General features: G+C 41.3%; 1 protein-coding gene across 30 annotated transcripts in view; it reads left to right on the top strand.

Moving 5' to 3' along the window:
• The window catches only part of Rbfox1 (RNA binding fox-1 homolog 1), a 2,110,633-nt gene extending 2,085,576 nt beyond the window's left edge, over nt 1-25,057 (top strand). For 12 of the 30 annotated variants that reach the window (XM_085832308.1, XM_029470804.2, XM_085832312.1 and 9 more), the window contains 3 exons: nt 4,984-5,036; nt 20,558-20,633; nt 21,014-21,303. In XM_085832308.1, coding sequence (XP_085688434.1) covers nt 4,984-5,036; nt 20,558-20,633; nt 21,014-21,161 — 277 coding nt within the window. In that variant the 3' untranslated portion in view covers nt 21,162-21,303. Of the gene's footprint in view, nt 1-4,983; nt 5,037-20,557; nt 20,634-21,013; nt 21,304-22,278 lie in introns of those variants that run through there. The other 18 variants (XM_085832311.1, XM_085832318.1, XM_085832315.1 and 15 more) reach the window with 5 other exon arrangements.
• The last annotated feature ends 714 nt before the right edge of the window (nt 25,058-25,771 follow it).

Raw genomic sequence — 25,771 nt, forward strand, 5'->3', positions numbered from 1 at the left:
CCGCCTAAAAGATCCCCCAGAACCTACAGACAGAATCAAATTGACTTCATTCCATTACTATCTTGGGGGACCCCAACTGCCAACAGTCAGGCCAAGAGATCAACCTACAGGCTGCAGAGATTTTTGTAGTCAGCATCCTGTAGGGCTCTAAATGTCAATAAGTTTGACACAAAGCATTTGATTCACAAAGACACACTATGAGCAACACAGATCTGGAGTTTTTAACAGTAACAATATAGAGTCAAGGAGCCAAACAATGAGGAAACACTGGAACCACTAACCACCAACCAGCACTGATGCTATTTGAGAAGAGACAGTTGCAATCTGGTCCCACCGGGTCTTGCCAGAACTCTGCCTTTAACTTCTGTCTGGCTTCTAAAATCTCCTTGAGAAATACTTGGAAGCTACTCTTTTCACTTGACACTTAGAAGTCAGAGGGTAATTATTTTCAGAAGGAAATTGCAAATAGAGATTTAATCTAGGGCAGGGAGGGGTGAGAAATAAAATACGGTAAGCCACAAGACTAATTTAAATATGCCACCAGCTGAGTCAGATGGACTCTGGATGGTTGGTCTGTGGAAAGCATCTTAAAAATGGAAGGAAGTCTGTGGATAAAATGATATATGCCATTTCTGTATCGCAGACAGTTGATTATGCTTATAATAATTTCTCTCAATTCTCACTCATATCATACCCAAAGAGGAATTCAAGTATCTATTACATTGTCTCAGAGAAGCTTCAGAGCTATATTGCAACCCAGAAAATTTCCCTAGAGAGGCAGGCGGCATACTACTACTGGTGATAGAACACTGCCCACGTGACTGCCCCCAAGCAGAATCTCAGATGAAGTGAGGGTAGAGGCTGGGTTCCAGATAACAGTGTGTGTATTTCTTCTCTACCACTTGGCAGTTTTGCCTCAACTGGCCTTCCTCAGTTTACTCATGTTTCGTCTGAGCTGCTGTAGGAAGATGAAATGAATGAGTAGGTATGATTAACATTTAGCAGTCTCACATCACAGACAAGAGCTTAATCCATATTTGATAGAGTCTGGAGTCCCAAGAAGCATAGTTCTCCACACAGGGAATGAAAGATTTACCAACTCAGTGTTGGCTATTAATATAATATGATTGTGTTCAGAGTGTCTGTTGGACTCTGACTCGGCTAAGCCAGCAGAGGAGAGCCAGCAGGTATCACTTCTCTGAGCTCTCCCTGTGAGTCTATGGATCATTCAAGCAACAAACCATCCAACCACACAACTTGTACTCAAACTCCAGTACATGTGGAAATTACCAGGGAAGTAGAAGTAGTCCATGCTCTAGCTCCATCTACAAAGATGCTCATTCAATGGGGCTGGGTATAACTTGGTTGCCTGGAATATAAGAAGTTTCCTAGGTAATCACCATGGTAACAAAGATTGAGACTGTCAGCCAGAAACCATCATCTACAACCAAAGTTCAGGCTACTTTGTTGAAATTAAGGTGTCAGTTGACTTTTAAATAGATGGGTCTATATGAAGAGAGGGAAGCAAGATGGTTAGTGTAAGGAGGTGGCTCATCATACCAGCCTCCTTTCTTAGCACAAGAGGTGGCTCCACACCCTCATTGTTCAGATCATTTGATGCTTGTTTGTGGACAGTACTTTTCTATCTAAAATTTTCATCCTGTTTTTGCTCTCTGGTAATTTGGGATAAATGGCTCCATAGAACAAATCAACACATGGCCTATGTGTAGGTATCTAAATAGAACATTTATTTCTATTTAGTGTCTTAAATGTTCCTTCAGAGTAGAAGGAACAAAAATATCTGTAAAATGGCACAGCAAAGAGTGATGGGCACCAGTATGGAGACTACAACCATTGCTCTATTGGTCATCAAATTGGCCTCTCCTTTGAGCTTCTTTGATACAACGTTCCTATTAATCTTACTCATGATCAACTAATGAAAGAAAAATCTTAGAAGGTGGATAGCCACACAGACTGAGCTCATATATTTGATAAGCTCTGTAGAAACATACTTTACTGACATTTTATGGGACTCTTTCCTGAAGGGAACATGACTGGTTATGTGTATTTGAAAATAAAGCACAGAGTTCATGCCTAAATTGGTCATCATTTTTGTAAGGCCTTTTGGACAGTCTTTTGATACTAGAGCAATGTGTGCCATTTAGCTCTCTCTGCCACTACTGGAAATGAGTATTAAACCTTTGAGATTTCATTTTACTTAATAAAAAGCCAGCTAATCCAGTTCTTTTTAGAAAGTGAGTTATCAAAGCAAATGTGATCTTCTTAGTTCCAAAACATATCCTAGAACTCTAAAAATGATAATGGGATAGGCCTAGTTACTCAGAAGCCCCAGGCAAGAAGATCTGTTGATCCTAGAACCTTGAGACCAGACTCTCTGATGTAAAAAAGACTCCACCCCCAAACAGATGTTAAAAGAAAAAAAAAAAAAAAGACCAAAAAGGAGAAAGTTTAAGAGAAGATGGTTACCAGAAGCAATGGCAGATTGTAGGAGAGAAAGAAGAAGGAAAAGAGTAAAAGGAAAGAAAGATGGAAGGAAGAAGGGAAGGAAGGAGAGGGGAAAGAAGAAAGGAAGAAGGCTGGTGAGAGAAAACAGGAGAAAAATGTGGCATTTTAAGAATTAAAAATCTTGGTATTCAAAAGACCACTCTTAAAGACAGCAACATATTACATAAAATTCTAAGGAACTTAAGATTTAATTAATTAATTTTGAGAGTTTTCCCTATTTTTTCCAATAACAACTTAACCTCTGTGTGAGCTGCCTACAGAGATCCCAGCTCACATCACGTAGAAACCTAGGAGTTGGGTTTGTAGCTCAGTTGGTAGAATGCTTATCTATCATTCATGAAGCCCTAGGTTAAATTCCTGACACGACATAAAATTAGGTGTAGAGGCATATGCCTGTTATTGTAACATGTTGTAATTGGAGACAGGAGGGTCTGTTTAAGATCATTGATTATATAGACTATTTCTTAGAAGGGAACCATGCAGAAGCAACATTCATGTTTGCAGTATCTTACAGAATTGGAGGTTATGAGACAGGGAATGCTTCTTAAATAATTAACACCCCCACACAGCATGCACATGGGAATGCTTCTTCTAAGAGCCCAACTTGTGAATGGTCAAGGCTGCCATGCTCAGTTATGGCTGAGCTCCTGTTCTAGGTACCTTGTGAATGGAGGTTCTTTTAAGTGCTTGTCTGATGCATGCTGGGAATACTCTACCTGCAGGTTAGGCATGCCAAATCTCAACATCTTTATGTAGGTTAAATCAAATTCCATATCATATATCTCTTTCATTTTCAGATGTATCAATTGTATTGCCCCTCAAACCTATGGTTCCTCAAACCTAGGGAATCTGAAACTCAATAAGTTTCTAAGTTTGAAAAAGTTTGGGTCATAATATAGATATAACAAAGATACAACTGAACTTACTTTTATTATTTTAAGATTGATGATAAACGAACTTCGTTTTGACTTTAGATTTATAGAAGAAAGTATTCTCAGAGAGTATATAATTTTGTTAGGATTTTATTGGCTTAGAAGCAACTAGAGTTTTCAGCAGAATGTTGTTTCAGGGAATATTCTAGAGGCATCTCTGTTTTATATTCAGAGGTACACCTCTTGCGACAGTAAAATTCTGTTAAGATGTTTTATAAAATGCTCAATTGCTGGATGTTTTTTGAAACACTGGAACAAAAGCAATCATACTAAGATTGCATTTATCTGGGTTCTTGATCCCTATGCACAGTAAAAATCTAACAAATGAGAACCCAGTACCTCTTTGGGGGCTTTCAAGGCATTTAAGATCCTAGCCCATCTCAATGAATCAGTCCAAAGAGCAAGTATAGATATTTGAATTTCTAGGGAAATCAATGGTACCTCTGCATTTGAACACCTTACAGTATGGGACTGCCACCCTGGAAAAGGCCTGAAGGGAGTTTTATCATCTTACTGAATTTAATAAATCATAGTGAAAAGGCATTTTCTATTTTTTTTTAAGTTTTCTTTCCAGTGTGCATCATATTGGAACAAAATAAATTGAGTGCAGTGGAGAGATGGATGGCACAGTGGTTAAAGCATTTGCTGTACAATTGTAAGGTCCTGAGTTCAAATCTCTCAAGGACCCATCAAGCCAGATACAGTGGTGCGTGTGTGTACTTCTAGCACTCCTACTATGCAATAGAAGGCAGAGACAGGAGATCCTTGGAAGCTCACAGGGCAGTTACCTGGGAATACACAGCTGGAAATAACAGGAGATACTGTCTCAAACAAGGTAGATGGCAAGGAATAATACCATTAGCTGTCCTCTGACTTCCACATATGCAGCAGAGCATGTATACACCCACCCCTTCAAAAAGAATAATTTGGAAACATAGGTGTTCTTTTAGATAGTGGGATTTTTGTCTTCCTAAAGCAACCTTAGTTTGGTAAATTATTATCCATAACCTAATTTCATATAATGCTCTATAATGCTCTCTTCTGTAATGAAAGTATTTTTCTTTCCTTTTAAAAACAGTTTTGAATAGTATATCATAATATATGGAGTGTTATGATATTCCTAGTTAGTCCTGGTACACTCTTTTCCTAATAATAGTCTTTAGTTTCAAAAAAGGTTTAGTATATCTTTAGCACGTAAAAAACCTATGTAAGCACAACATAAAGTAGCTTGGCCTTAGCCATGTGCCCTGGCATGCTTTGGTAACACGCAGTATTAATACCCTGGCACAACAGCTTGTACACGCCCACATCCTGATGCCCTCATGATTTCATTTAAGTGGTCCCGCATGCCTGTTTTGTGATCTTTCCAAGCTTTCCAAGTCCACGGTCCATCAGCACATTTCCTTGCCACATCCATGCAGACGCAGCCCCCTCCCCACCCTTCACCTGTGCACATGGAACCAATCGCCAGCGAGCACGTTTCCCCCTGAGCGAGCAGTATTGTGAATTTTATCTTCTCTTCCAGAAATCAGTTCGTCTTCGTTGCAACAGATGAAATTTCTTGTAACACCTCTGCAGGTAACAGACATTCCTCCTTCCTGATGTCCCCACCTCAGTCTCAGTATCCTTTTTTTTTTCCTTCTTTTTATCTTCTTCACATGCTACAATTAGTCACTGTAGAAAGTTTAGTTTCTATAAAGAGACAAAGAGACCATGTAGTTTTGAGTGTAGCAAAGCTCTTAGACTCTGCCATCTGGAGAATACTCGAGGAGTTTTGCTAACTCTGATACTCTGATGTGTGTATTTCTGATTTTAATAATGCCTGGTTTGGAAGACTAAGCCTTGGGGTGAACAAATGCACAAAATTCATGGGATAACCAGCACTCGTGTTGGAAATGGTGACCAAGGGAGCTTAGGAACTCAAGGTGACTCCCGTGATTTTTTTTTTTGACATATTGTATCTAGTTCAGAGAGATTGAAATGGGAATTATTTGGGATCTTCATGGAATATTATTGGCCATAAGAAACTGCATCCACAAAGCCAGTGGCATTAGGAAATGTAATTACATCTGTCTTTTAAGAAGGGGATCTTCCTTCCTTTAGCTAAGGATCCTCCTTCTTTTCCTTCAACATATATTCTCAAATATCAGAACTTAGAGAAAGGCCAGTTTATTTTGTGTTCAAAACCAGGATATTGATGAATAGAATAGTTTTATGATATTTCCATTAAAACAACACTTGTCATTTCACTTTGATGTGGTTCTGCACAATTAAATTTGGAATTATTTCATTTACGTACCTAGATAGTGCCTTGCTGGAGTCTCTCTCTCTCTCTCTCTCTCTCTCTCTCTCTCTCTCTCTCTCTCTCTCTCTCTCTCTCTCTCATTGTATGTGGTGGGGGAGGACTAAAGCCTAAAGGACCTCAGATAATCACTAGGCAATCTTGCCAATGGAATGCTATTGGCCAAGGAAAGTTGGCGATAACAGCCATAACCAAGTACACTACAGATGTTCAAAAGCATCCATCCCACCCAGCTGTGCAGACACCATGCATCTGTTACTGGTTATTTTTTATTGATGGAGTAGTAAACAAAGGTGCAAATTACTAATAATGTTTCAGGCACTATTCAGAGTCTTTGCAGAGAATGAATGACAGGAAGGACAGAACTAGAAGCATGCCCCTGGCAGGGCCACAAAGGTCTCATATTGGGGTCGTATATAAAGGCATTCTCCTCATTGTTAATGGGTTGAAGTTTTACTACAAGACTTACTTCCACAAGCTCATTTTCTAAAGTAGTTGCATACTCCATTTACAAAACTTCCTTTGCTAATGATGCTGCTCTCTCCTCCCATCTCTCTGAATCCCTGCTTCTCCCAGTCAGAGGTGCTGCCACAGTTAACACATTAATGCCTTACAGTGGAAGACGGACTGTTAATTGCATTTCTGAGAATGACAGAGTGAGAAATAGTTTCCTGGGGCTCAGGGATAACTGATCGTTTCCAGAGTGGAGCAAGAAAAGGAGATGGGTTGGAAGAGCCTGGAGTTGGGAGGAATGATGGAGTAACATGAGTGAGTGTTACCTGTGGATGTTCTGGTAATACAGACACACTACCTTCTCCACTAAACTTCATGTGTATTCCAGTGTGTCTCAGGCCATATTGGACATCATGGATCAAAAAATGAAACCTGGAAACATCAAAGTAGATATTGGTTGAATCCCATGATCTGAAAAACAGTTATGTTAGCAAGTGGTCTGCATGCCACCTTCTATAAAGAAGTGACATATAATGCTTGCATGAGCACAGCCTGACTCTCCCCTATCCTGTCTTCTCCAGGACAGCTGCTCAGTACATGTTAATGAATTGCTGTGGATCACATTTTGAAGATGCCACTATTCCTGTGATGGCCACATTAATACTGTGTTGTGTGCATTGTCAGGTCTCATTTGAAGTGGATTTTTTGAATCAAGCAGAAAGAAAAGATATTCATATCAATCAGATCCCCCTGCAGCTAGGCTACTTCTCATACAAAGTCCAAAATGAGAACTCAGATATGCAATGAAATTAATGTTATCTTGGGGATTTTCCCTTGCAAGCTGCAAAATCCTAATGCACGCACATCCTACAAAGCCCACTTGCTAAAGCAGCCCCATAGAGGGCAGGGCTTTTGCATCCTAGTATCTATTGACAACCAGTGTGCAACAACAAGCACATTCCTAGGTTCCTGTGAGAAACATCAGTGAACTGGGCTGAGTATGAGTTTGGTGGTAGAAAATGTGCCTAGGAGGACTAAACGTCTATGTTGATCCCCTGCATTTAATTTAAAACAAAAAAACAAGATTCTCAAAATTTTGATCTGTAGTGCTTGCTGGATTTTATTAAAAATTTATAAAGAATGGTTCTTGGGAAAGGCTACAAATGGCGGCAGATATGAGCAGGTGGTTTGGTTGTGGGTTGTTGGTGGTGAGATGATCATTACCTGCATTAGAAGAGGAAGTTCATGTTCTGCTCTTTGGGCTCCTCAAGGTGAAGAGGTGCTCTCTACTATCAGGATGTCCTCAAATTGATCCTTGCCTGCTACCTGTGTTGAGTAGTTGCCCATTCACATTTGTTGGCTGTGAGACTGTTTGTGTGGGAACAATTTTCATACTAAGCAATTCTAAGTTTTCAGTATTTGATTTGGTCAGTTTTCCTCTACATAGGGCTGATCCCATAAGGAACTAGTACAGACTGCCCCTTTAATAATGGGGTATAATGCTAACTGTTGCATCACCTAGCCCACTTGAACAATCAATCAATGTATAATATCAAGAACCTTCCATAGGATGGATTCTTCAAGATATATAAAGGGTGGATGGTGTGGTTTTTCCTTCTGTGAAGCCTCCTGCATTTGTGATTCACTAGAATATTTTCAGGATGAACTAGTGACTTTAGCAGGACAAGATGGGTCCTTATGCAATAATGGAGGTTGAAAAATCAAGTTACTTAATAGATGGAATTCTTTCACGTTTGATAGTAGCTGTGGAGCCATTGTTACATTCTGGAGATGCATTGAAGTCCTGAGGTCACAGCATGAAATAATTGAGGATAAGCCATCCGTGGACAAACTTCCACTCTAGTGGGCAACATACCCCAAATCACATACATCAAGATGCATAGTATATACTTCTATATAAAATTAGACTGGAACCAGTGAGGAAGTTCAGTAGATAAAGGTGCTTGCCATCTAACCTGACAACTTGAATTTGATTCTTGAGGCCTCCATGGTAGGGGTGAACTAATTCCCCAAACTACCTTTCTGACCTCCAAACTCCTCCTGTGGCATATGCATACCCTTACACACACAACAATTAAAATTCAATAAAAATAAATTAAAAAGATAGAGTTGGGATTCTCTAATTAATCAGGAGAGCAGTTGTTGGGGGGAAGGGGGCTTTCAGGTGCCATGGAACTTTACCTTCCATGATTGGAAATGCATTCTAGACAAGGGTGGCACTGAAAAGCCCCAAGCATCTAGTCAAGGAGTCAACCAAGTATTTCACCTCTATCGCTGTGATAAAAACAACAAACAAAAATCAAGAGAGATTTATTCTGCTTGTAGTTCTAAGCTAGAGTCTTTCACACAGGCAATGGCAAGAGCTTAAGCATCCAGTCATGTAACTCCATCCTCAAGGGCAAGAAGGATACAAGTGATGTATGTTACACACCTGCTTCATCTAGCTTGCTTCAGTCCTGGGTAGACCAGGACCTACCTGGTCAGGATGGTCCTGCCCACCATGGGCTGGGTCTTGCTTGATCAATTAACATTCAAAACAGTCCCCACTAACATGTCCATTGGTCAACCTGATGCCAATCAATTGAGACTTGTCTCTCAAAAGTTGTGGCAAGTTGACAGTTGAAACTAATCCCTGCACCAGATTTTACAGTTAAGAGTTCAATCAGTTGAACGTACAACCAGTGCCAAGGCTATGCAATTAGGCATGCTTGCAATTTCAAGAACAAAATATCCAGGGAGGTCAGAGAAAGTGTGTATGCTAGAGATGTCAGGAAGGTAGCAGGAGCTCACAGAGATTGCTCAGGCAAGTTAAGATTAGGAGGCTATGAATCCATGCATTTCCCATAATCATTGGAGGATTCATGTTGATCTGATTAAATTAGCAGTCATCCAGAGATCTTGTTAGAGACCAGAACGTTTTATGAAAAGAAAAGGGGAGAGAAAGCCTCCACAGAGAATCTGGAAAGTGTGATACAGCCTACAGTGACTCGTGGCCATGGAATTTTGAGGGGTAGTTGGGTTTGAAGACTATTTCGTTGGAGAATAAGCAGGGCATGCTAGTGAGTTAGAAAGCACAGGTGACTTCTGTGTTAGTCCCTTCTCACACTGCTGTGACAAAGTGCCTGTTCAAAGCAACTTGGGGAAAGAAGAGTTTTCTTTTGGCCCACAGTCTGAGGATATAATCAGAGGGAAGGCATGGCAGAAAGGTGAGGAAAGCACAGAGGGTGAGGCAGTTGCTCACATTGCATCGAAAGGCAGGAGGTGAAGAGGAAGGAAAGCTTTCCTCTTTGATTTGTGGCTAGGAGCCTCTCCCTTAGGATGGCACCACCCATAGTAAGTGTATTTCTTCCCTCCTTGAGCAAACAAATCTAGAATCTACCTGGAAGATGTACCAGGTGTTTGTCTCCAAGGAGATTCTCAACATGGCAATCAATATTGACCATCATAAACCCCTCTCTTCTTCTAGTACGCTGTGAGAGATATTTCCTAATATGGGAGATTACATTAAGTACTTGGCCCCTGTAACAGCTCCTTGGGTACTTTTGTGGGCTCTACTGAGTTATTCAGGATGCATCAGTAACTTTCTATTATTGAGTGAATTATGTGTGCTAGTGTGATAAGCTATATATGTATACACACACACACACACACACACACACACACACACACACACACACACAATTTACCACAATAAAGAGCTCAATCAGTAAAGTTCTTGTTGCACAATCATGAAAACCTGCTTTCGAAGCCCCAGAACCCACAGAGAAAACTACTCCCACTTGCCGATGATGGTGGTACCCAACCTGGATTTTTTGTGTATGAAAAAAAATTAGCCAATAGATGACTGTGAGCATCCACTTCTGTATTTGCCAGGCACTGCCATAGCCTCACACAAGGCAGCTAGTTATATCAGGGTGCTTTCAGCAAAATCTTGCTGGCATATGCAATAGTGTCTGCTTTTGGTGGATGATTATGGGATGGATCCCCGGGTGGGGCAGTCTCTGGATGATCCATCCTTTCATCTTAGCTCCAAACTTTGTCTCTGTAACTCCTTCTATGGGTATTTGTTCCCTATTCTAAGGAGGAATGAAGTATCCACACATTGGTCTTCCTTCTTCTTGATTTTCTTGTGTTTTGCAGATTGTAACTTGGGTATTCTTAGTTTCTGGGTTAATATCCACTTATCAGTAAGTGCATATCAAGTGACTTCTTTTGTGATTGGACAGGGCCTCCAATGGAGGAGCTAGAAAAAGTACCCAAGGAGCTGAAGGGGTCTGCAACCCTATAAGTAGAACAACAATATGAACTAACCAGTACCCCCAGAGCTCGTGTCTCCAGCTGCATATGTAGCAGAAGATGACCTAGTCGGCCATCATTGGGAGGAGAGGCCCCTTGGTCCTGCAAATTTATATGCCCCAGTACAGGGGAACGCCATGACCAAGAAGTGTGAGTGGGTGGGTAGGGGAGCAGGAATGAGGGAAGGTATAGGGGACTTTCGGGAAAGCATTTGAAATGTAAATGAAGAAAATATCTAATAAAAAATTGGAAAAAAAGAATTTAAAAAAACTTAGCTAAATGAAAATAGTAAAAGCTGTTGGAACCGTCTGCTGCGAGGCAGGTCTTTTAAGTAAAGAAGCAATATTTGGCATAGCCAGGACAGCACACTAGGTGTGAGTTCTGTTTCCTTCTTTAGTCCCTTTGAGCCTACATGTATGCACACACCTGCAATAAGCTTTCAGATAATATTTAGAAGAAATTGCTAAATTGGTCATTCCTCTAATGAATCCTTCAGCAAGTTCCCTCTAATTGTCCTGCCCTCATCAGCATCTTCTGACGACTCAGCAAAGTTGTCATGGAGAAAACTGATTTGTGGTTAATTGGTAGTGTTTCCAGTGGAGTGTGATGTGCACTTTGCTGGAAGTAGCAGGTGCAGAGGGAACATGTAAGCAAAGGTACTTAGTAAAAATAATAATTGTCCTGATTACTGCTAGCTTACTGTGTATGAGGCACTGTTCCAGACTTGTGGCATGAAATAACAATAAAATGTACTCATAAAAATAAAATGGCCTTATCCATTGACCAGGTAAAATTAGGGAAATATAGATAACTCTGAATTTACCTAGTGGAAGGAGGTGACAGCAGTGAAATCTTAGGAAAGAAGTATCATTATTAAGTTCAGACTGTGAGACCTATTTCAGATATAGGGCCCATTCAGTCCCTCACCCACCCTCAACCCTGGGCATTAGATTCCTGAGTCTGAAAGGGAACATTCTAGAAAGTTTTCCCATGTGGTTCCATAGCAGAGTTAGGCACACACCTGGGAAATCTTTTCTATACACTGGTAAGGAGAACTCTGGAGTCTTTTCTTGATGTGGGTCTTCTACTCTCCTGACTGAGTCCTGAGCTGTGGTTGGCTCATCTGTATTTCTAAGTCTAAAGTATGCAGCAGAATTCATATACATGTAAGTTTTGATTATTGTACAAGCCATTCCATTAATAATTATAAAAAAGTGAATGTAGTTTAAATATATTGAGATAAATAAAACAAAACTGTATTTCCAACTGTGACTACAATGGAATTTTAAACAATATATGGGGCTCATATTTGTGGCTATTATCTATTTCTTTGAAACTGGAATATACTAGAGACACACAGAATTCATTAGGACTGTGCCCCTTGTTTCGAAGTAAAGCATTGCAAGGTGACTGTGTGTGGTTTTCTTTGTTGTTGTTGTTGTTGTTGTTGTTAGAGTAGAAGAAAATTCCTTGGGGTTCAGATCCCAGGACCTGCGTCTTTCTAACTATGCTTGTTACCTCTGGAAACCTCTGCTCTGCGTGCATAAGCAGACACATGTAAGTCCTGTACTGTCAGGATCCCTGCCTTTACTTAGCAGGTAGCAGAGGGATGGGTGACCCCAAGGACTCTTAGCTACTACTCCCTTCCACTTCTCTGCAGGATTGATAGATCACAGAGCTGATAAAGGACACAAATGGTTCTATGACTGTGTGTTTTATGCTGCCACAGGGATGCCACAGTGATTTCAAAGCATGATGGGAAATTCCTTCTAGCTTTTACAGCAACGGTCTTAAGACAAAGAGAAAGAGGGTTTCTAAAAGGTTATCTAGAGTGTGTCTATGCCTCTTCTATCTGATGAGGCATTCCTTCCAGAGTAACCTACTGCAAGGCCCAAAGTGGAACTTATTGTATCTTCCTACGTAGCTGGCTGCTATTCTGCTTAGTAAATCTAGAATCAAGTTGGGCTTTTATTTGTTTGTTTGTTTCCACACCTGTCCCACTGAGATTCAGTCTAATGTAAGGTATTGAAACTGCATTGAGAGGAAGGAAAAATTATTCTTTCTGATCTGACAGAAATATTGAGTCCAACTTTCTACATTTTGTAGGTATTAGATTTGTGTGAACATTTATGTTCATCACAAAGTTGTGTGCAAAATATTAAAAAGGAAAGACAGACAGACAGAAAAGAAACAAAGAAAGAAAGAAGCAGAGAAAGAAAGGAACAAAGAAACAAAAAGAAAGAAAACTCTATGAGACTTCCACACAGCTGCTTCAGAACCCAGAGGGTGCATTCTGTCCCACTTCTGGGGTACCTGGGAACATCATGAGGTTGGCCCTGTCCTCAGTGATTCCTGGAGCTGATTTTTGAATGCACGCTGAGGAAGTGAGTGAGGACTCACATCTGAAAGACCAGAGCCTTCTGGAGAGGAATGGAGTTGCCTTCCGTCCTCACTTGTACATTAGAGCTTTTGATGCATTTTGACTTCTAGATGTTCTAAGTTTTGAGTTTTGGGTTGGTTCTCCTAATCTAGAGCTTTTGTGGGGGAAAAAAATGTGCTGGATCCATGATTCAGAAATAGTATTTGCAAATGTGCACACTATTATAGAGGAAGTTTTAAGACTTGATACTCAGACTCCAGTTGGTCACCCCACAAGAGAGCGAATAGAAACATTCCCAGGATTAACTGTTGCTCTCTGATTTCATTTAAATACATATAAGAAATTTCCATCTTAATATTTTTCAATGAGTCTTTACCCTATTGCAGAAAACCAGAATGTGGGGTCTGTGGTTCAGGAAGTCAAACCTTCCTGTAAGGACACTGCAGACCTGTGTAGCTGGATGTCAGCCATTGCTCCTGGAAGGTCTGTTGCAAATATTGGCTACTATGACCCTAGATGGATTGTCTTTGTTGTCAACCATGTTGAGAAGCACCTAAAAGGTTACAAGGCATGTGGCATGCCTCTAGTTCCTCAAAGCACTTCCCCAGAAGATTGGCTAAGGGATGGATGCTCATCCTAAATGTACAAAGCATCTTCCCCATAGACTAGGGACCCAGGCAGAATTACAAAGAGGGAAAACGCCACTATGATAAGTGCACTCCTCCCGGCTTCCTGGGTCCCATGAGGAGAAGAGCCAATGCACTGAGCTCAAGGTCAGAACCAGCTAGAACTTCCTCCCTTTAAGCTGGATGCCCAGCATTGTGTCAAAGGCACATGGAGGCAAACACGTGTCTCAAAACCTTCTCTAGATGGAGTGTGCTGTCTTATCCTTAGCCTAAAAGTGAGAAAATGGTGGAACCCAGTAATTGCCTGGGGAAACTTTTTGTTGTCCTGAGCCTCCTGGGTTGTCTGATCAGATAATTACTTGCATGAAAGAAAGAGAATTTTCACTCATTACAGAAATAAGCATGGTCCAGTCCAGGAAAGAGAAAGGTCTTCAGCAGAAACCTAGCATAGTTTGAACAATATTTCTTTGAGTCTTTGAAGGGAGGAGTTTTGTCTGTTTTAGAGCTCAGAGAAAGCCCATGGAATTTACAAGAGTCTGTATCCACAGAATTGCAAAGATTATTTTGATCAGATATCCCCCGAGACTCTGTCTGGTAGGGTTTTTTGTTTCTTTGTTTGTTTGGTCGCTTGCTTGTGTGCCTGCATTTATAAGTGAGAAACAGTAACTGGTTGAGTTGAAAACTGTAATGCTCCTAACTCTTAGGCTGGAAATGAACAGATGGTGGCTGAGTGAGGGATGGCGTAACACTAGCTCTAGAGAATAGAAGAGCTCAAAGGTCATGTGCCTTCTCCTCTAAGGGAAAAGAGCTGCTTTTCTCTTTCCATTCTTGGGGAAGAGCAGAGGGTGTTGCCCAAACAAGAACTGACTTGGTCAGGGTCGGCTGTGCTCTTAATGCACTCCACTCTGGGTAGGGGAGAGTGACAGGTCAACAGGACATTCTGCCAGCAGTGACGAAACCCAACGAGCTTCCTTTTGAACCCTTTTAGTCCTCATTTTAAAAAGTTCTCAGAATTTTCCGGATGAGAGTGATATAACAGGAATAAATGTCTGTGTACAACTTAAGGCTCTGCCTCCTCCCTCCTCACTGGCTCCGAGAGTCTTACTAAGAGTGAACACTGGGATGGGCCAGTGAGCATGGTAAACTCAGACCTCTGTTGGTTCTCCCTAAGAATGTGACAGAGAAGATCCACCGTCTAACCCCCAGAGATCCCCACATAGCAGGGCATCAGAACCACTGAGCCCTCAGACCTTTTCAATAAGTATGTGCTTAGCCTGGATTCATTTTCCTAAAACCCTACAGACTCGTAGTCCAGCTATAAAGGAAAGGCATCCGATAGTTCCTAAAGGCACTGCCCAAGTAAAGCAGGGCAGTGGGAAAGTCCCTCCACAACTAAGTCAGTCACTTCTCTGACACAGTTGCACTGGCTAGGAAGGCCACACCACCTTATAAACTCCATCTGAGAGGGGAACAGACAGAATTCACCCAACTTGGTGCCCCATAGGAATTCTTCCAGCTGTCTCTGAGACTAGAGGCATGGGAAGGTGAGGTTAAAGAGATCATACAAGAGTCTTAATTGAAAAGGAGTGAAATTAATTATACCACACTTACTGTGCCCTTAGCAGAAAACTGTGACACTGTTGGAACTCTGCTTGGGCTACTCATGCAGGCACATCAGATTTCATTAGCACCCAGCTTGTCCTAACTAGATTTTTGAAAACAGTAATAATAAGTTTTATTTCTATGTTGCAGTAGCCTTCACAAACCATTTTTCAAAATATACGGATTCAGAGCTGGAAAGATGGCTCAATGGATAGAGCACTTAACATGCAAGTATGAGGATGCCAGATAGAAACCCCAGCACTCACATAGAAGGCAGGTGGCGTGCCAGCCAGACACAAGCAAGCTGGATAGCTAAACTAGCCAAATTAGCAAGCTCCCAGTGTCAGCAAGAGACCCTGCCTCAGTCAAATCAGTTGGACAGCAAAGGAGACACATAACATTAACCTGTAGTCTCACATGCACACCCAGTATCACCACCTGCTATTTGTATACATTAGTACACACGTACAAACACATATAAATGCACACACATGCACACACACTACACGTACATATGCATACAAATAAAAATATAGATTCTTGTTTCCCATTCAACAGATTAAAAAAAATCATTCACTTCACTGCAATATAACATTGAGTTCAAGTACAGTATCTGAAGCTACCGCTGAAATTTATAACTTAAGTACATCTTGATGCCACAGAATTTGTAATTTGATTGCTAGAAGTTCCCGTGAGCATATTAGAATAGAACCTTTCTCTTTCCTCTGAAATCAAAGGCATGTGCAGTACAGGGAGGGCAGCTTGTTAGACGCCATGTGAGAAGCCTTGCACCCTATTATTCTCTCTTCTCTGTGGATGGTTTTCTTTTTCTTTTTTTTTTTTAAGAAAAGATATTTATTATTTAAGTGGATGGTTTTCAAATGTATCAGGTTTGGTCTCGTGCATTCCACATGTGAATGTGGCAAAGCTCAGACAGAAGCACATTATTTTGGATTGGAATGATGTGGATCTGAGAAAGAGAGGAGTCTTGTGTGACATAGAGGAACTAGGACAGTGTGAAGACAGAACTTGGATATGGAAGCCCTTGGCATTCTCCCCAGGGGATATCATGCTGCCTCCCTGTTTTAACTTGAGACTTTCTGGTTGGGAACCATGCTGAAGCAGCCAACAGAGGAGGCTCCCATTATCTGTGGTTTACTTTCTTAGAAGGATTTAGACTTTGTGTCTATTTATCTAGTGTTTGTAACCTAGCAGGGATACAAAGGTCCATATTCGATTTCAAGAGTCCCCAGATCTTTTTCCAGTATCTGCCAGTGGCTAAGGAGAATGTTTAGCAAGTATATCCTAAAGAATTTTTCTACTGGTAGAGTATGCAGCATGGTCCTGGGGATGGAGCTGAATGGGAAAAAGTGCTTACACTGTAAGAACGAGGAGCCGAGTTTGAATCCCAAGTGTAAAATACTAAGCATTGTCACATGTATCTGTAACCCTCACACAGGGAGACTGGGGAGTTAATACAGACAGATTCCTAGGGTTCATTGGTCAGCCAGCTAAGTTAGAGACCTTGGACTTAAGATAGCAGGGTGAAGGGTGAGAAAAATACACACACACACACACACATGTATATGCACATGTATGTATGTATATGTGTATACATATGCATATGTATGCATGTATATGAATGTAATTTTTTAAATTATGGAAAATTATACTATGGGTTCCAGCATTTCTAGAATCCTAACATTCTCCTCTTCTCTGCTCACTCATCCAAGTGGTTCATGTCTAGAAAGCAGACACAGTCTTTCTTACCATGAGGGGAAAAGGTAAACAACTATATAGAAAAGTAAAAGAAATGATCAGTGAATCACAGAAATGTGACACTAAGGATAGACTGGATGGAAAGATGATATGATTCTAGAATCCATGAAAAAACAGTGGAAGGCTTTAAGCAGAATAATGAGGAGATACAATTTATACAGATTTACATTTAATTCAGTAGAGAAATGAATGGATGAATTAAAATCAAAGGATGCATGGACAGATTACATGGCCCTTTCAACTGTAAATGTCTTTCAATTTGAATGGATTCGAGTTGGGCAAGGTTGCTGAGTTTGATCTTGTTTAGCACTGGTTACTGTCTTCTGCAGCAATGCAGTATGTGGACTGCAGTGAGTATGCATCATATTTCTCCAGATTGCTTCTTTGTTGGCATTGGGGCCAGGAGAATCTTGTAGTCTGATTATGTCTTGTCCAGTTTTACCAGAAATGGCAGTGTAAAAGCTAATCTCATCCCAGATCAGACACTAAGCCATATTGTCCTCACTCTGCGGGTGTCCCTCGGAACTGCTGCTCTTTGTTCCCTCTGAGGACATTGGGGTGTCTACGTGCCTGGCATGCCTGCTGAAGGAGTGAGTACTGCTCAAGTCCTCAGTTTTCCCTAATAACCTTGTGTCTAAACTGTCCTGTCTCACAAGGGCGTGGTTAGAAATTAGCATTTGAAAGAAGCTTCCTTGCTCTCGGTTAGAGCTGACCTGGTCCCTTTTCCTCAGTGGAAATGAAATTTATTAATCATCATAAAACCATGGTATTCTGAAGGTAGAGGTCACCCTGAAGAGAACCAGAGCCTTCTCATTTGGGAGGAATAGTTTGAGTCTGCTGGATTTTCTTTAGCCTTGGAAGAGAATGTTGCCAAACTATTACCTTGAGGTTTCTACAAAGGTTGAAGCTATGCCCAAACATTAAAGCCCCGAAATGATGAGAGCAGCCTGGAGACTGGAGTCCTGCTTTCATGCAGCTCAGCCAGTCTGCAGGAAAAGCAGACTCGTAGGTGGAGGTACAGAGCCACATATGTGCCTGTCTCCAGTGCCATAGGTGGAGGTACAGAGCCACATATGTGCCTGTCTCCAGTGCCATCCCTCAGGACATTCCACACCTTTGTTGCTGTTGTTGTTGTTTTGAGGGTTTTTTTGTTTGTATTTTTTTTATGATTTCTCGCTGGCTCCAGAACTTGTCAAGTAATTTAAGCTGGCTGAGCATCGAGCCTCAGGGACCCACTGCTCTCTCCATTCCCAGTGTCAGCATACTTAGTGTTTTTGAAAATATGTTTTTGGGGACTCTAACTCAGGTCCTCATGTTTCCAAACTAAGCACTTGACTTATTCTGCTCTCCCCACAACTGAAACTGAAAGCTGTTGCCACCGTCAAACTATTCTCAAAATAAAAAACAAATTGTCCTAAAAGTCCATCTTCACACTCACTCCAGAACTCTGTGGGCTACCGCTGAACATATCTATGCCCTGGGATTCTTCTTCAAGTCTTCTGTTAGTGTAACCAGATTTGCCAGGTGACATATTAAGAAGCAAAATAAATCAATAAGATCAAACCCCATGCCATTGTCACGTTCCTCACCCTCGTGCCTTGATCTTGCATCTACTACTCCTTATAGCAGGTGGGCTCTCTAAGGAAATTTTTATTTTTAATGAACAAAAGTTTTAAATGAAAGAGAGAGGAACTTGAACTGACCACTTGTTAGCTCCAAAGAGAAGTGTGCATCTGAAGAGAAGGTTTCTTTGCAGCAATGCTGCTGAGGACCAATGAGCCCTGGCTGGCTGCTGGAGATTGGACTGGATGATGTCAGCTCTTTGGCCTTGGAATGTGCAGGAAGGGTGTGACTGTTAGAGAGTGTTCATAGGATGTCCCTGGTGAAGTTGGAATCATCTGTTGTTTTGTCTACCTGGGGTCTCACTGGGAGTCTGAAACTTAACAGGTCCTTCACTCAGTTTACCTCCCCATGATCTGCTGTGTAAACAACCAAGTCAACCAACTGGATAGGTTCTCATCCAGTAACCAGGAAAGCAAGGACTTATGGCTTGACCATATTCCCCTTAGACAATGAGTCCTGCCCCGGTGTCTTGTGTCAACTCCTGGTTTTCATAGACTCAGAGAGGAATGCCTAGAAGGAAAATATGGAAAAGATAAAGAGTGCTCAACTTGCATATCAAGGGATCAACAATGAATCTCCTCTGGTTGATAGTGTAAATGAACTCATTCTTATTTTAAAAAAGAAAAGTGGGTCTGGGGCATCCTTCATCCTCCAGTTGCTCTGAGTCTTGTTTGCTAGTGCAGCTTAGCCACGCCCACCCCAGCTCCAGCACTTGGCTCTCTAACTAAAGGAAGCTGTTTCAACTGGGTACTTAATCTTCCACCTCACAGGAAAGTCCTTAACTGGCATTGGTATCACTTGGGCATTAATTAGCTTACTGACTTGCCTCCTTGGAGAGACCAGCTCTAAAATGCAACAGCAGAATCAGATGAAAGCTGGTCTCCAGCAGTTTCCCTACTTCCATCTTTTCTCTTGCTATGCCTGCCTCTTTTTTTCTCTAGAGAACATGTGTTAGAACCACTTGTGTTAGAGTCCCTATGTCACACACACCTTCCATTGACCTTTTCTTAAGACAGCATCTGAACATTGATCAGTATCAAAATCTCACTGTTTAAATCATCTCCAGAAAGGTGTTTGGGGATGGATGTCAAACAAGCAAGGGCATGTAATATTACAGATCAAGTGTGCACATTGCCCTGCAAGGCATTCCTGCTCCAAATGTTCAGAGCTATCACAAGATAGATGCATGAGATTCTAGGATACTAAGATCAAAACCAAACCAAACTATGATTTCTGAGTATGACCCAGGGGCCCCACAAACCCTTCACACTGTCTTATCTAAGTATAGCTGTTCCTTCCAATCTGAAGTGTTGGGCAAGAGCTGCCCAGAAAAATCACTGAACCCTTTCTGACGTAACTGATCTCATTCACTTAGTGACAATCAAATCAGATAAAAAGTCATCTAGCTCGTCTGCTCTTGAGCACTAAATTCTGTTTAGGACACTGAGATTCCCAAGTCCAGTCCCTCCACTGTTTGCTTCCTGCCTGCCTCAGAGTATGAAGTAGCAACATCATAGTAGAAGAGAATGTGTATGTGTGTGTGTGTGTGAGAGAGAGAGAGTGTGTGTGTGTGTGTGTGTGCATGTGAGTATGAGTGAGTGAGTGTGTGTGTGTTTGGGTGTGTCTATGTTTATAGTTATATGCCACATCTGTGGAGTGGTCCCCTGAGACTTTTTACCACCAAGGTTTTCATTTTTGTGTAAATGTACTTTGTGATGTTTCAAAGACAAAATTGCACAATGATGGCCTTCTCAGAATGGGTCCCCATCATGAACTTGAACATGACTATATATGGAATATATGACCTGCTGTGTTAGATGGACTACCTCACTCCGTCTGAGCTTCTTCATATCCTGCAGTGGAGAGGAGCTGTTTCACGTTTTAGGATGAGGACAACTCCTCCATGCTGTCTTTGTTCTCTGTCTCTCATTGCTGGAGTTATCGAAGTGTAATCACGGTACATCAGTGTACATCAGAGTACATCACAGACCAATCTCACCTCTTCTTCTCTTTGCAGTTACGGACGAGTTTATGCTGCCGACCCCTACCACCACACACTTGCTCCAGCCCCCACCTACGGCGTTGGTGCCATGGTGAGTAGCAGCTCCTCCTTGTCCTCTGCTTCTCCTGCCTCATCCCTGCCCCCACCCCAGCTGGGGCCTCAGGATGGACTGATGGCTGAAGTCCTCTCACTTTCCCTTAATTGAATTTGTCTCTTGTGCTAACAGCAGCTAAAATGCCACATTAATCCTCCCAGTAAACTTGATAAATGTCTTAATTTCTTGGCAATGTAGTGCATGTAAGTTATTATATTTCTAATTTTGCAAGTCTCACCTAGCGAGCACTTACCTTAATGGAATAATTAGTCATTTTGATAATTAAATCCATCACTAACGGAATGCAGTGTCAATGCAGAACTTTTTTTTTTCTTTTTTTTCCCTTCCCTCCCGTGCTGCTCTGCTCATTCACATAGCCCCAAGGTTCCAGCCCCAGCACAGACTTCAGAGGAGCTAAGCTGCAGACTTCCAGGCCTCTGCTGTCAGGCAGCTGAGCATCTGCCTGCCTCTCCTCCCCTTTTACAATTCATGTTTAAAGTCATAGTCGCCCAGGAGAGAAAGTAGACAGAGGGGCACACTTTGTGTGTGTGCCTAGTACATAAGAAATTAAGGAATCAGATGGCTTTGGGGGGTCTTGTTTTTTGTTGGTTTTTTTTGTTTGTTTGTTTTGTTTTGTTTTTCTTTTCTTCTTCTTGGAGGGTGGGAAGTCTCATTTTTTTGTTTTGTTTTGTTTTCGGAAGGGAAATGGGAGGGCAAAAGTGGGGAGGGGTCAAGGGTAGGGTGGATTTGCCTATACTTGTTCAAACTTCTATGCACTAACACTCTTGAGTCCAGTAAGACATGTCCATTGTGTGAGAGCACATGCGATCAATACAACGCCTTGGCATGCAGTCTTCTGCTTGAGTTGAGAATCTTAGCCCTCTCCCTGAAACTCAGTCCCATGGGCATTCATTGGAATGGCCAATAATCGCAGCAAAGAGAAATGCTTAAGTGTTGTAGGAAGCAGTTCCCTGCACCCTGGGTCATAGAAACCCAAGCAGGCATAGAAGAGCCTACTGTTCTACATAAGCTTAATCACACCCAGCAGAGATCCTGTCCCACCCCCACTGCAGCATCAGAGTCAGTAAGTTGCCTAGCCAAAGCTAGAAGCAGGCCTTTATTCTTATTTCACGGTAACATCCAGCAACCCCACTCTAAGACCTAGGCCACTTAAGGAAAGGGGTGGGAAACAATCCTGATCCCTTTATTCAATACATTGTCTAGAGCCACCTTTGACTATACACAGAGCTTCTCCCAGTGCAACATCATATCAGTTAGTCCACTCATCAAAGAAACAAACCAGTAAAATGAACTGGTTCCTATCCATCCACTTTTCCATTTGAAAACTGGAAGCCTCGTAGCTGGTAGGTAAGACCAGCTGATCCAATTCAGTTTCCTGGGATTATTAGTTTTGTTTTTTGTTTTTTGTTTTTTTTTTTCATAAAGAGTTGCAGGAGGAGGTCAGGAGTGACCACCATTAACTTTCTGACAAGGTCTGGGATGGGGAAGGGGGTGCCCTCTAATTTGGTTGGTTTTGAGTGTCTACTTTTTTTTTTTTTTTTTACATTAGTCTTTTTGATGATCCACATGTTACAAAAGGCAACATGTAAAAAAACACACCCCTCAAATTGCTTTGTTTCAGAATGCTTTTGCGCCCTTGACCGATGCCAAGACTAGGAGCCATGCTGATGATGTGGGTCTCGTTCTTTCTTCATTGCAGGCTAGTATATACCGAGGGGGATACAACCGTTTTGCTCCATATTAAATGATAAAACCATTAAACAAACAAACAAATAAACAAACAAACGAACAAAAAAACCCAACCTTCCAATGTGGGGAGAGAGGAAGCTTTCCGAGGCCTGAGTGTTGCATCACATGCAGTAGGACATCATGTTAGCAACTCAAAGAAACAACTAAAAATCAAAAACATAAAAAAAGAGGAAAAATTACATTTTTTATCTTATACCTCAGATATTTTGTTCTGTGTATTTTAATATTGTGGGTCTTTGGTTTCTGAAGGTTTTTGTAGTTCAGTTGGCTGTAGGAGTTTTTGTGGTTGATCTAGAGAGAGGCTAGATATGAATAAAAACTGATTTAGGGCCATATCCAGAGTGCTATATTATGTAAATGAATTCTATATGCCGAACATGAAGCTACTGGGGTTAAGCTGTTTGGGAAGACTGGAAACGGCAAGTCATTCTTTCTGCATCCACATTATTTTATTCTGTGAAAGGGGAGGCTGGGGCGGGCTTAGGGGTTTGGGACTGGGGTTTGGCTGAAAGGAAAAAAAGAAAATATATATATATATAAATAAATACATATATATAGTAACTGATGAATCTAAATGACCCACTGCACCAACTATCATAAATCTATGGTTCTAAGTTACTCCTGGCAAAGTCAAGCCAAAGGCTGTGTTAAGAATCCGCTTCTCATAGCACGGAGATTGCAGTTGAAGGAAGGAAGCTGTGTCGGCCAGTCCACCCTCTTATCATTCCACCTGCAGTACTCAGCTTCTTACCTACCCACTAGTTATTTAAGCAAAGGCTACTAGTTAGGCCATCAATAAGCATTCTTTTTATATTTCTTCCAGTATGAGAAATTATTGATATCACTGCTGACTTTTATATTACGGGAGGGAAAAATTAACATTAATAAAAAGGTGATTAAAAAAAGCACTGTTTCTATTTTTTTCTTTTTTTCCAAAAAAGAAAGTAATAAAAACTTAAATTCTTTGTACCAGTTAAAAATATGTATAAAATTTACATCTGTGCAGTGGAGTTATGTTCTAGAACAGTCTCTGAGGCTTTAGTTTAGCTTAGTAGATTAACTGTTAGAGACAGACGTATAATTTTTATGGAATTACATGATAATCATATCTGGATTTATAGTCGCATTTTACAAGTATCGCAATCATTGAATAGAGATAATCATGGTATTTTCATCAGCTTGATACTTTTTGAAAACATGACTGCGCTGTGAGCAACTTGCAATTTTTCAGTCTGTGAGAGCCTGCCCCTCCCTCTCCCCAGTGCCCCAGGGTTATCATAAACTTCATTACTATCACCAAGGCCCAACAATTGTCAGAAGGAAGCAAACACAAGAAAAAAAACAAGAACTAGAACCTTCCCCTCCATCCCCTAAGAACAATATCTGCCCCATCCTTTTTCGGAGCAGGGCCAGAGCAACACAGCCGAAAAATTGCAACTTGTGATTTTCTTCTGTTTGAATCCCCCCATGTTGTCCTGTTTACAAGTTAACCTAAGTTGGGGTATCTGTCATGGGTCTTCCTGTTTTGTATTTAAATTCTAAAATATCAGCAAGCTGTTCCCTGAGTAGTGTTACTGCCTGTGTGTGCGGTGCCGGCCCCACGGCACGCACTTTAGTAAGTTATCAACTCACGCTGTGAACCTGCCAATCTGCTGTAACAACTCTGCTTTAAAATCAAAACCAAACAAAACTTTAAAAAGAAAAAAAAAAGTGTTTGTGATCCAGCTTTTCCTCGTCATCCTACGTGCATGCCCGTAAGATCGGTTGGATATTAAACCATCAATAAAGTTTCATGAGATTTGAAAACCAAGTTTTTGTAGCTTCGCTATCTAAGACAGGTGATCATGGTTTGGGAGAGAAAGAAAAGCAAAGGGCGAGGAGGGGAAGGGAGAAAAATGCTGAGCTGGTGAGAAGAGAAACTGGTCTTCTTTCACCAGACCCCTTTGAGTAGGGAGAGACGGGTCCAGAGGGAACCGTTTGACAACATCACGTTCCCACTTCCCTGGCCTGCTCCATCATGCACCTGGTTGATGTTATCCAAGGCAACAATTTATCTTGATGCTGTAGCATTCAACCCCAGATGGGGTCAAGATAGTAATAGAAAAAGGGGCTGCAAAAAGATCAACAGACTCCTCCCAGTCGCCCCAGATTTTCAAGCCCAGAACCTGCATTGTGTATGAAATCACAAACATGGAATTCTTACTGTGCTGGCTAAAGTAAAACTCATTTGCGGTTTTGATTTCCATCAATGAACTGTACTTTCCCCTACGATCATATGTAGTTTTAATAAAAATCATTTAGAGCAAGTGGGTGCCAACCGGTGTCGCAGAACCTTTTGTCTAGGCACTCCACTGAGCTGCCGATAAGTCGTTTTAAACTGTCATGTCAGAGGTGTAAACAAACATTTTGGATTTTTTAAAACAACAGTATTTATTTGGAATGTTTTCATTTATCTAAATAACTATTGCTATTATGAATTATGGAAAAAAAGATTAATGTGGCATATAGTGACTTCTTAACACACATCACTCAATCTGCAAACCCAGAAAATGTGTATATCTGTCTTTAGAAATTAGTGTTTATATCACTTACAGTGGTTTGTGAATAAAGAAAACTGGTTTGTAATATCAAAAAAATAAAAGCTTAGTCTGAAAAGGTACCTGTAAGTTGGTGTTCTGAGTTCTTCTGCCTCTGTGGATTTCTTTATGGGGTCTATTTTACACACGTGTGTGCGTGTGCACACACACACAAACACACACACTGCACTATCATTTCTATAACATGTGTCTTAGGTAGGGTTTCTATTACTGTGGAGAGACATCATGACTACAACAACTCTTATAAAAGAAACGATTTCATTGAAGCTGGCTTACAGTTTTGGAGGTTCAATCCATTTTCATTATGGTAGGAAACAGCAGCAAGATACCAGACAAGGTGCTGGAGAAGATGCTGAGAGTTCTACATTTTGATCCACAGGCCTCAGAAAGAGACTATCACACTAGGCCTAGCTTGAGTATATGAGACCTCAAAGCCCACCTCCAACAAGGCCACACCTAACCAAATAAGGCCTAATAGTTCCCTCTGGGTCAAGCATTCAAACACATGAGTCTATGGACACCATTCCTGTTCAAACCACCACAACGTTGCTTGCAGCAACACTTCAAGAATGATAGGCTAATATCAGAGACAGGTAAAAGTACAGAGGTGCAAAGAATGCTAGTTCATCTAAGATCAAATTGCCAGGCATGGGGAATGTTTCCATCTGGCCAACCAGAACTTGACAAGCAAGATCGCCCCCCCCCCCAGTATGGCTGCTGAATACCTTTGGTTTTTCACCCTCTTTCTGTATCAAAGATTGTCTTAAT

Source organism: Mus caroli, unplaced genomic scaffold, assembly GCF_978045245.1.
Source record: "Mus caroli unplaced genomic scaffold, Mus_caroli_1 scaffold_17, whole genome shotgun sequence".
Classification (NCBI taxonomy): Eukaryota; Metazoa; Chordata; class Mammalia; order Rodentia; family Muridae; genus Mus; species Mus caroli.